Source organism: Pempheris klunzingeri, chromosome 21 (assembly GCF_042242105.1).
Source record: "Pempheris klunzingeri isolate RE-2024b chromosome 21, fPemKlu1.hap1, whole genome shotgun sequence".
NCBI classification, from domain to species: domain Eukaryota; kingdom Metazoa; phylum Chordata; class Actinopteri; order Acropomatiformes; family Pempheridae; genus Pempheris; species Pempheris klunzingeri.
This window is the reverse complement of record NC_092032.1, coordinates 7,518,292-7,529,951: the sequence shown is the minus strand read 5'-3', so window position 1 is coordinate 7,529,951 and position 11,660 is coordinate 7,518,292. Positions and strand designations below refer to the sequence as shown.

The 11,660-nt window shown below is 39.3% G+C and overlaps 1 protein-coding gene across 1 annotated transcript; it reads right to left on the bottom strand.

Annotated features, from left to right (window-relative positions):
- Window positions 1–286: 286 nt before the first annotated feature.
- Window positions 287–11,389, bottom strand: LOC139221202 (cell adhesion molecule 3-like). Its single transcript, XM_070853119.1, has 8 exons — window positions 11,042–11,389; window positions 10,464–10,778; window positions 10,099–10,362; window positions 2,574–2,879; window positions 2,203–2,472; window positions 1,971–2,055; window positions 1,685–1,724; window positions 287–564 (listed from the first exon to the last, which is right to left on the bottom strand). The coding sequence occupies exons 1-8, from the start codon at window positions 11,367–11,369 to the stop codon at window positions 460–462; spliced, it is 1,713 nt and encodes a 570-aa protein (XP_070709220.1). The 5' UTR covers window positions 11,370–11,389; the 3' UTR covers window positions 287–459.
- Between the last annotated feature and the right edge of the window lie 271 nt (window positions 11,390–11,660).

Genomic DNA, 11,660 nt, shown 5'->3' with positions numbered 1-11,660 from the left:
CAAGAGAGTAAGATAACAAAATTAAAAATAAGAAACTTTTCAAAATTAAATGAATTCTTTTACAACACTGGTGGTGTCAAGTTCACTTTTATCCTCTCACATCATTTAGAATATTTTGCTATTTACAGCATTTGATCTGACATTTAGAGCCGCAGCAAGTCAGCACACAGATATGAGCTGTTATAATGTGATAATATCTGAGCTGCAGAATAAGGAGCTTTTCGCTTGTCTTTCATTTGCAGCCAGTAAAGATGACATTTTGCTGGTCTGTGTACATTAACAGGCCTGTAAAGCATACTGTAGAAGCACAAAGGTGTGTTGTTTTATCTTCACTTGAGCATAGAGGTCCTCTGGGCCATCAGCGGTCTGTCTTAAGCTGTTTGCTGCCTTGGACACGTTGACCTGTGCGTACAGCGCATCCTGCTGCTGCCCACAGTCCTGCACTCAGGCAGAAGCTGACTACGGTTCAGATCTCCGCCCTGAGAAGTCATTCCCCCCATAGTGGATTTCTTCTTCTGCCTTGGCGGCTGGTGTTTGCAGAGCCAGATCATCATCCCCTTGACTCTGTGAAGGATCCTTCCACAGTCAATAATTCCACATGAACCAATGCTCATTAAATGGCCTTGTGCACAAACTTAAACCTGGTTTCTGACCACACCACAGCACCGATGAAGGTGTTGTGGGGAAAAAATCTGGGTATAAAGAAAAGTTAAATGTGCACTGACATGGTTAGTTGGCCTTAATGTGCCTCACAGTCCTTCACACTTGGCATAGCTGAGCAGATTCTGGGTGTCCAGAGGTCACGATTAGATGACAGCCCTGTTGATGTTCCTGACTGCCCTAATAATAATGGAAGGGTCTCGACCTATAGTAACACTCACAGTCCGCCTCCTCTGGTGGCCTGATTATATGTGATTCTGACTGACTGTGTAAAGTTGAGCGAATGTAGTGATGCTATAGGAGACTTTCTCTGGCATCAGATCCGTGTTGTAACAAACTTAATATTCAAGTAAGGACAGTTCAAGCTGAACAAGTTTTTATTCTTTCCCCAGGGTTCGATTCTCAGGTCTGTATTACTCAACTTATATAAGCTCCCATTAGGCAAAAATCAAATTAAAATTGCTGATCATAGCTATGCAGATCCAAACGACTATGGTCCCATACACTCACTGTGTCAGTAAGACACAGAGTTATTGCTCAGTAAAAAGGACAAACTCAAGGGTTGGGCTTTCTTGGGGATCTTTGGGTGCAGGCAACACAGAAGAAAATTAAACAACATTTATTTGCATCTACCAACTCTGTAATGACTGAAAGCCAGTTAAAAATTGTGTATAAAAAATCGTAATAAAGTGTCCCTTTAACAATGGTGTAACAAGACTTTGAACACATTCCTGCTGTTCTTTACACTGGTCAATAAATGTTTGTGATATCTATGAATAAGTCCCTTTGACTTTTAGAAAATAGTCAGTTCCTCAAAGTCAGAAGGAAACTCTGCAAAGCTGCTTTTAGCTACTGTGCTGTGAACAGATTAAACCATCTTAGTGATAATATGAAATGTGCTTCAACTTTTGTCACTTTCAGATCCAAACTTAAAAATAGAGACCTTATGTGAACAGATGTGAACTTTTTACAGCACACAGTTCAGTAAAACAGTTCAGTTCAGCAAAGGTTAATATTTTCTCACCTGAGTCTTTTGATGCGTTTGATGTTTTGATTTAATCCGCCTGGAAGACATTAGAGAGCTGTCAGAGCAGTTATGCTGTGTTTCAGGTTAAGTAGACAGTGTGCTGCTGTTCCAGAGGGTTAAGTTACAGAATAGGTGGACTGAACAACAATACTTTTAATCAAGCAACCACGTTAATCATACAATCATGTAAATATGAGGAATCTGTTGGTGTAGCTGTGAACAAAGCTAACAGATCACACACTCGCTCAGGTCCTCACTGTGAACGTAGGTTTGTGATACTTACCAAACACAGATCCCAAGGCAGATGAGTATGATGAGAGCCGTCCATCTGAGAGCTGAAGCCCAGAGCAGAGAGCTATCAGAGGTCTCTGTGAGCAAAGTGATTGAAGGAAAACGACGGTTGAATGCAGACCTTTATACAATACTGATGTAGCCATTATTTGAATAGCATCATTTCATAGCCGCACAGCAGCAAGTTAAAGTAATCAGATTCAGTCACTCAGTTCTTCACTTACCTGCGACATTCAAATAAATCGATTCCAATGACGTCTGATTACCAAGATCATTTGTGGCCACACAGTAATAAACTCCTCCATCTGTCACATTGAAGCTGTAAATAGCTCCATCAGACACATTGATGGGTCTATCTGTGCTGCTCTTCTTCTTGAACCAGGTGAAGCGGCTGACGGGAGGCTTGGCTCTGCTGGAGCAGGTCAGGTTCACCCAGCTACCTGCTGACACCAAACCTGGAGGACTGATGGACGCTGAGGTGTTTTTAGGAGCATCTGAGGAAAATGTGAGATCAACTTTACTCATTAAAATCTTGTGACATCCCATGAATCATGATGTTCTGACAGGATCCAGTAACAAACTGTGGACGTCTTACATGAAACATTGAGAGTCTTCCTCTCCTCTGCTGTCTTGACGTCTCTTCCTTCATTCACAGGATATCTGGCAGAACAGGTGATGTTGAGTCCATCATGCTGGTCTGACAGAGTGATGTTCCTCTGGATTTTAGTTGTTAAGGTGCCATCGGGGTTTTCCTTTATTTCACTGTGAGCGTCTTGTTGGAGACTCCAGGTGAGATTAGGAGGAGAGTGTGGACAGGGAGTGGAAGCTGAGCAGGTTACAGTGACAGACTGATGCTCCTTCAGATCACCTGAGATGTCAATACTGGGCCTCGGAGGAGAATCTGTGGTTTCAAATCAAACACACACTTTACACTGGAAAATAAGTTAGGAATTACTAAACGCTTTGGGTTTTTAAATGCCAAAAGGCAAATGTGATGACAAACTGTAACAAGACAGTTTGTGTTGAATCTGAATTTAAATTCATGAAAAAGTGAAAAACTCCAAAATGAAAAAGTGCACTGTTTAAACCAAACCTGTCGCTGAGTTCACTTTTTATCTAATTTTATACATTAAAATCTGACTGATGAAAACAAAAGAAACTCACCTGTAACTCGTATTTGAAGAGGTTCACAAACAGCTGTTGCCATGAACCCTTTGTTCTCAATTCTGAAGAAGTATGTGTTTGTGTAATTTATGATTAAATTAGAAAATAAAGTGGTGCAGTTATTCTGATTCAGGTTTCCAGTAATTTTCATTGGATATGTGTTAACTGTCCTGCTGCTGTTGAAAATCACATTGCTTGGATTGCTTCCAAAATTTGGGTCACTTTTAATCCACACTCCAAAGATTTGTCTTCTGCTGTCAAAACCTTTGAGTGGTTCAACTCTAAAGTTACAGGGGATTCGCAAACAAGATCCACTCAGCATTTCCATCTTCTTTGGTGCAGTAATGGAGAAGGCTGACTTATGAAGACAAGAAGCCAAAGCTCCTGTAAAACCAGACTCATGATGAACAAAATGAGGATAAAATCTACACCAAGAGAACGTTCATGAGGAACAAAGCAGCATCGTGTTGCATGCTGGTCTTTTTTGCTGTCCTGTTAACAATTTCTATTTCAAACATTTTACTTTCCTGTCAGGACAGTAGGAAACAGTGACTCTGCCTGCACCGCTCTTTCTGCTTTGTTTCTAAATGTCCAAACTCCAAACTAAATGACTAAGGTCTCCACATAAAGGTGACTGAACAAACAGCTCACCTGAAACAAAGAGGACGCTCAGTAACACGCTGGCTGTCACCACATTCACACGCTGGGCTGCCATGACACTGGATCACCTGGATTTGAAGAAACAAAAGTAATGTTTCAACATTTTAATCAAAGCACATTTTAAACAAAGTATTCATGTTCTTTTAAATTTCAAAGTTCACTCATGGAAGGAAGATGCCATGTACAACCACATGTTACAGTGTTATAAGTAGTGATTAATAAACTCTGTGGAGTAAAAAGTTGAAACATAAAGAGCAGTAACAGTTGTCCTTACCAAAGGAGCCTGCAGCTAAAACGGAGAAACTCAGCAGAAGTGTGACAAACCCAGAAAGTGACTTCACTGCTGAGATTGTTTTCATATGAAATAATCTGTTTCACATAAGATAACAGTCGATTAAAATACTGCAGAAGTACAAGAAGTCTTCATCCTTCCTATTCACACCACGGCAATGAGGAAGTCAGATTCTGTTGCATCCTGAGCTCACCAGAATGCAAACGCCCTCTTTATTCTCAGATTATTTTTATCACACACCTTACTGCACACCTGCATAATTTTTTATCTTCGTTTTTAGTACATATTAGTGCAGTAATCATTAGTGATTTATCATTAATCATAATAGTGACAAATTTCAGAAAATGTATGAAGCAATGTAAAATTTAGACACGGAATATTGAGGCTGTTTTATTTTGAGTACTTTTTTGTTTATTACAAAACCATCAGTGTAGAGAGCCAGTGTTTTATTGTGATCATAATATTTAAAGTAGCACAGAGTCACAGGAGATACAGATCATGTTGAGCAGGAAGGACTGTGGTAACAGACAGACGGCTTTCTGCTCTTTTCAGACGATGTGATTCTTGCCACACATGAAACAGTCAGTCTGATGGTTTTGTTGCAGAGAACTGTGTAATAGCAGTCACTATGAAGAACTTGTGGACAGTAGCAGCTCACCAACTTCCTCTATTTATTCATTGTTTTCAGCTTTTTCTCAGTGCTCTGGTCATGACTCCATCACTTTACATCCCATCACTTTTCAATCTCTTAATGAAGTTCTATTTAAACACTTTTATAGCATCAAAACAACATCAAACACATACAAAAAATTTGCTGTGAAAAATTGCAATGTCTGCCGCTGACGCTACATGTCGAGATAATTTAATAGCTGGATTATATCCAGGAATCAAACCTTGTTTATTGAATGTAGACAAAGATACTTAATGCACACTCACTAGAAAAAAGTTTGCCATTCATTTTGAAAAATAAAGTATGAGGGTCAATATCACTATAAAGTGCCTTTGGTGTCCCCATGAGAATCACTCAGTCATCATGAAAATGTAGCAGAATAATTAAACTCTGAGGTCTTATTATAAGTGACCAAAGATTTGCACACATATCAGTACAATAATATGTCTCTTAAAATGTGTTTCCTTCATTTTATACCATTTTTTTTCTTTGGATGTACATGATTTTGGCATGTCCCACACACTGTTCTGCTAACTTCAGTGTGTGTAATAAGTGGTTAAATGATACTAAATCAAACATTTTTTTTTACATGGTTTTATTGTCACAACAAGTTATTTGATAAAACAAGTCATTTTGATCATGTATATTCTATTTTCATAATAGTATTGAACATTTTGCATGTGTCCCTGAGATTGCTGTCCACCCTGTCATTTTGGGCTAAATGCCCCTTTAAGAAACCCGCTGATGTTTTCAGTGAGATCACAACCAGCATTTTGTGTTTCTTCAGTGGAGACTGAAACAGTGGCTAGTTGCAGAGTAGATATTTACACTTATGTTTCGTAATTTTCATCATATTAGGTGTTTAGTTTAGATGTTGTCAAGCTTAACATGTCCACTCTGTCATAGTGAAATATCAATTAATATAAAAACCTTTCAGAAATTCTAAATATATGTGTTAAACAGTACACAGTCCGCTTGCTAACTGAATCATGTTGCTAAGTGAAGGTCCACCATGTGCTCATTAAATGCTAACATTCAAAAATGTCCACCCTGTCATTGTCCACCCTGTCAGCAAGCCTTCCATGTGGACATGGTTGTCCTAATTTCATTACTATCCAAATACTTTTCCCATTTACTAAAACATAGTGTTGAGAAAGGGACTAAATAGCTTTCTGAAAATATACATTTTATAATCACTATGTAATTACAATATATTTATTCTACTTTGAAATTGTCCCTGACAGGGCTGACATATTTTGCTGTTTGTGTGTACTTTGTCTGCTTGCAGTTAATTTATAAAAAAGTGTGGGAGCTTGACCAACATGCATTTCTAACAGCATAACATCTACTTAATACAATAAATGTGAAGTTAAATGGAAAATCTCAGCTTTTTTGGGGGAAATTGGGAAGTCTGAAAGGCACCTTATGGTGATATTGACCCATGAAAAAGAATAAAAAAGCCAGCTGCCATAATTAGTGACATCTCCACCACTTTTTTTTTGTAATGGAGGTTGAAACAACTGTGATAACTGTAAAAAGTATCTACACTTATAGTTCCTTATTTTCATCATATTGTGTCTGTAGTTGGATGTCAAGCTTAACATGTCCGCCCTGTCATAGTGAAATGTATTAACATAGATTTGTTGTACTTAACAACGCAGCACATCACACAGTATACTCTAATAAAGAGTGACGTAGCACTTCATGGTTATTGCTCACTGAAAGGTTTAGCTTGTTTGGTCAGGGTGGTAGATAGTTTCTTCTCCCTCAAGGTGACGGACTCATCGTACGAGTAAGATAACAAAATTAAAGATAAGACATTTTTCAAAATTAAATGAATCCTTTTACATCGCTGGTGATGTCAAGTTCACTTTTATCTCCTCTCAGATCATTTAGAATATTTCCATATTTACAGCTGTGTGGGTTTTATTTGCATTGATCTGACATTTAGAGCCGCAGCAAGTCAGCACACAGATATGAGCAGTTATAATGTGATAATATCTGAGCTGCAGAATAAGGACCTTTTCTCTTGTTTTTCACTTGCAGCCAGTAAAGATGACATTTTGCTGTCCAAGCCCGTCTGTGTACATTAACAGGCCTGTGCATAAAGGTGTATTATTTTATCTTCACTTGAGCATAGAGGTCCTCTGGGCCATCAGTGGTCTGTCTCAATCTCTTTGCTGCCTTGGACACGTTGACCTGTGCGTACAGCACATCCTGCTGCTGCCCACAGTCCTGCACTGAGGCTGAGGCTGAGGCCGACGATGGTTCAGATCTCCGCCCTGAGAAGTCAATCTCCCCATAGTGGATTTCTTCTTCTGCCTTGGCGGCTGGTGTTTGCAGAGCCAGATCATCATCCCCTTGACTCTGTGAAGGATATAGCAGACGAGAAATGCTGTGAGGATCCTTCCATAGTCAATAATTTAGTCCTCAGTGCAGATAAAGTAATTAGAGTCGGTGACTTTAATGTTCATGTGGACGATGATAATGATGGTCTGAGCACTGCTTTCATCTCACTATCGGACTCAGTTGGCTTCTCTCAGAGTGTAAATGAACCCACGCACTCCTTTAACCCCACCCTTGACCTTGTTCTGTCATATGGTATTGAACTTGAACAGTTAACAGTCTTCCCACAAAACTATTCTATCGGACCATTATCTGATGACATTTGATTTCTTGTTACTGGACTATGCGCCATGCCAATGCCATGTTTCCATACAATAGAAGACCCCTATGTGAATCTTATCCCAAATTGATTATCTGGTCGATAGTGCTTCAGGCTCCCTGCGAATGACACTCGACTCCATTGCCCCTCTAAAAAAGAAGATAATTAAAAAAAAGACACAAGCTCCATGGTATAATTCCCAGACCTGCAAAACTTAAAGGGATATGGCGTGCCACCACATTAGAAGAATCACGCTTAATCTGGCAAGACCCTCTGTAATGCCAGAGCCACCTATTATTCCTCATTAATAGAAGAAAATAAAAACAGCCCTAGATTCCTGTTCAGCACATTAACCAGGCTGACAAAGAGCCAGAACTCCATTGATCCTTGTATTCATTCAGAGTGGCACAGCATAGAGATAAAATTCATCACCTCCTGCCCTCAACAGGCTCTAATTCAACTTCAAACTTAGGAATCATGGAAATAGTTGTTGGGCTTATTGTGCATTGGCTTCAATGATTTCCTCATCTAAACTGTGAACTTGTCCCCTAGACCCCATTCCTACTGGGCTACTTAAGGAAGACCTACCCTTAATTAACACGTCCTTACTGGATGTGATCAATCAGTCTTTAATAACAGGCTACGTACCACAGTCCTTTAAAGTACCGCTAATTAAACCTCTTCTGAAAAGGTCCACTCTTGATTTAGGTGTATTAGCCAACTATAGACCTTTATCCAACCTTCCCTTTCTCTCAAAGATCCTTGAGAAAGTAGCAGCCAATCAGCTGTTTTCTTAATTCCAAAAGTCTATTTGAGGATTTTCAGTCAGGTTTCAGAGCGACCCATAGCACAGAGAAGCACTGGTGAAGGTTACACACGACCTCCTTATGGCATCAGACTTCTCTCTGTACTTGTCTTGTTAGATCTGAGTGCTGCGTTTGATACCATTGACCATCACATCCTATTACAGAGACTGGAACACTTCATGGGCATAAAAGGAGCTGCATTAAGCTGGTTTAGGTCCTATTTCTCAGATCTTTGTCAGTAAATAAATTGCTGCGATTTCACAAAACAAAAAAGAAAGACTTACTATGTGTAAGTCCTTCCTAAGTTCTTAGTAACATTCACTAGTATCAAACAGATTTACTAACTAGGAATCTTTTCTACATGTATGTATGACTTTAGCATACAGGAAGAATATGTGTTTTATTTAACATTCATACGGTTTAAAGTGGGAAATTAGCGTTATGCTAATTAAGCAGACATTTAGGTCTGATGTGTGGACTAGCTAGTTCTATCTCTAAAGGGGTCAGCTTAGCTTTGTCAACAGGTTCACCCACTCATAGTCACACCACCTAAAGAAACTGAAATTGTGGTGCAAGCTGATTTTCAACCGGCTTTGTATCATTATAATGTTGGTGGTTTATGCAAATGAATGCTGACTGACATTCCTCTGTGTTGTCTGCACTGACTTATCAGTGAATTAACTGTAATAATTCTGTTGTTAAGTCAGTTATTCCACTAAACAACAGCCATACAGCTGGTAAATATCCACTGGATGACTTGTTTCTTGTCACCCGGCGGACATCGAGAGAGTTCTGGAGATCTTTGGGTGCAGGCAACACAGAAGAAAATTAAACAACATTTATTTGCATCTACCAACTCTGTAATGACTGAAAGCCAGTTAAAAATTGTGTATAAAAAATCGTAATAAAGTGTCCCTTTAACAATGGTGTAACAAGACTTTGAACACATTCCTGCTGTTCTTTACACTGGTCAATAAATGTTTGTGATATCTATGAATAAGTCCCTTTGACTTTTAGAAAATAGTCAGTTCCTCAAAGTCAGAAGGAAACTCTGCAAAGCTGCTTTTAGCTACTGTGCTGTGAACAGATTAAACCATCTTAGTGATAATATGAAATGTGCTTCAACTTTTGTCACTTTCAGATCCAAACTTAAAAAAAAGGACCTTATGTGAACAGATGTGAACTTTTTACAGCACACAGTTCAGTAAAACAGTTCAGTTCAGCAAAGTTAATATTTTCTCACCTGAGTCTTTTGATGCGTTTGATGTTTTGATTTAATCCACCTGGAAGACATTAGAGAGCTGTCAGAGCAGTTATGCTGTGTTTCAGGTTAAGTAGACAGTTACAGCCATTACAGAGAAATTACTGTTGGGGGGGGCACACATTATTGGATGTGCAGCAGTAAAATAACATAAAATATTGATAAATATTATATTAAAAATCCAATGTTCTGAATTTCATTGGTGATGAAACCAAAGGAGGATGTTAAGTTACAGAATAGGTGGTCTGAACAATCATACTTTTAATTAGTACAGTAAATATGAGGAATCTGTTGGTGTAGCTGTGAACAAAGCTAACAGATCACACACTCGCTCAGGTCCTCACTGTGAACGTAGGTTTGTGATACTTACCAAACACAGATCCCAAGGCAGATGAGTATGATGAGAGCCGTCCCTCCGAGAGCTGAAGCCCAGAGCAGAGAGCTATCAGAGGTCTCTGTGAGCAAAGTGATTGAAGGAAAACGACGGTTGAATGCAGACCTTTAAACAAAACTGATGTAGCCATTATTTGAATAGCATCATTTCATAGCCACACAGCAGCAAGTTAAAGTAATCAGATTCAGTCACTCAGTTCTTCACTTACCTGCGACATTCAAATAAATCGATTCCAATGACGTCTGATTACCAAGATCATTTGTGGCCACACAGTAATAAACTCCTCCATCTGTCACAATGAAGCTGTAAATAGCTCCATCAGACACATTGATGGGTCTATCTGTGCTGTTCTTGAACCAGGTGAAGCGGCTGACGGGAGGCTTGGCTCTGCTGGAGCAGGTCAGGTTCACCCAGCTACCTGCTGACACCAAACCTGGAGGACTGATGGACGCTGAGGTGTTTTTAGGAGCATCTGAGGAAAATGTGAGATCAACTTTACTCATTAAAATCTTGTGACATCCCATAAATCATGATGTTCTGACAGGATCCAGTAACAAACTGTGGACGTCTTACATGAAACATTGAGAGTCTTCCTCTCCTCTGCTGTCTTGACGTCTCTTCCTTCATTCACAGGATATCTGGCAGAACAGGTGATGTTGAGTCCATCATGCTGGTCTGACAGAGTGATGTTCCTCTGGATTTTAGTTGTTAAGGTGCCATCGGGGTTTTCCTTTATTTCACTGTGAGCGTCTTGTTGGAGACTCCAGGTGAGATTAGGAGGAGAGTGTGGACAGGGAGTGGAAGCTGAGCAGGTTACAGTGACAGACTGATGCTCCTTCAGATCACTTGAGATGCTCAAGATGTCAATACTGGGCCTCGGAGGAGAATCTGTGGTTTCAAATTAAACACACACTTTACACTGGAAAATAAGTTAGGAATTACTAAACGCTTTGGGTTTTTAAATGCCAAAAGGCAAATGTGATGACAAACTGTAACAAGACAGTTTGTGTTGAATCTGAATTCAAATTCATGGCAAAGTGAAAACCTACAAAATGAAAAAGTGCACTGTTTAAACCAAACCTGTCGCTGAGTTCACTTTTTATCTAATTTTATACATTAAAATCTGACTGATGAAAACAAAAGAAACTCACCTGTAACTCGTATTTGAAGAGAATCACAAACAGCTGTTGCCTTGAACCCTTGGTTCTCAATTCTGAAGAAGTATGTGTTTGTGTAATTTATGATTAAATTAGAAAATAAAGTGGTGCAGTTATTCTGATTCAGGTTTCCAGTAATTTTCATTGGATAGATCTTAACTGTCCTGCTGCTGTTGAAAATCACATTGCTTGGATTGCTTCCAAAATATGGGTGACTTTTAATCCACACTCCAAAGATTTCTCTTCTGCTGTCAAAACCTTTGAGTGGTTCAGCTCTAAAGTTACAGGGGATTCGCAAACAAGATCCACTCAGCGCTTCCATCTTCTTTGGTGCAGTAATGGAGAAGGCTGAATTATGAAGACAAGCAGCCAAAGCTCCTGTAAAACCAGACTCATGATGAACAAAATGAGGATAAAATCTACACCAAGAGAACGTTCATGAGGAACAAAGCAGCATCGTGTTGCATGCTGGTCTTTTTTGCTGTCCTGTTAACAATTTCTATTTCAAACATTTTACTTTCCTGTCAGGACAGTAGGAAACAGTGACTCTGCCTGCACCGCTCTTTCTGCTTTGTTTCTAAATGTCCAAACTCCAAACTAAATGACTAAGGTC

Excerpts from the sequence above, each read along its gene's own strand:
- LOC139221202 (XM_070853119.1), bottom strand. The coding sequence starts at position 11,369 with ATGGAAGCGCTGAGTGGATCTTGTTTGCGAATCCCCTGTAACTTTAGA. Across the intron at positions 10,779-11,041 it reads TCTTCAAATACGAGTTACAG|ATTCTCCTCCGAGGCCCAGT; the intron begins GTGAGTTTCTTT and ends TTGAAACCACAG. Across the intron at positions 10,363-10,463 it reads GAAGACTCTCAATGTTTCAT|ATGCTCCTAAAAACACCTCA; the intron begins GTAAGACGTCCA and ends CATTTTCCTCAG.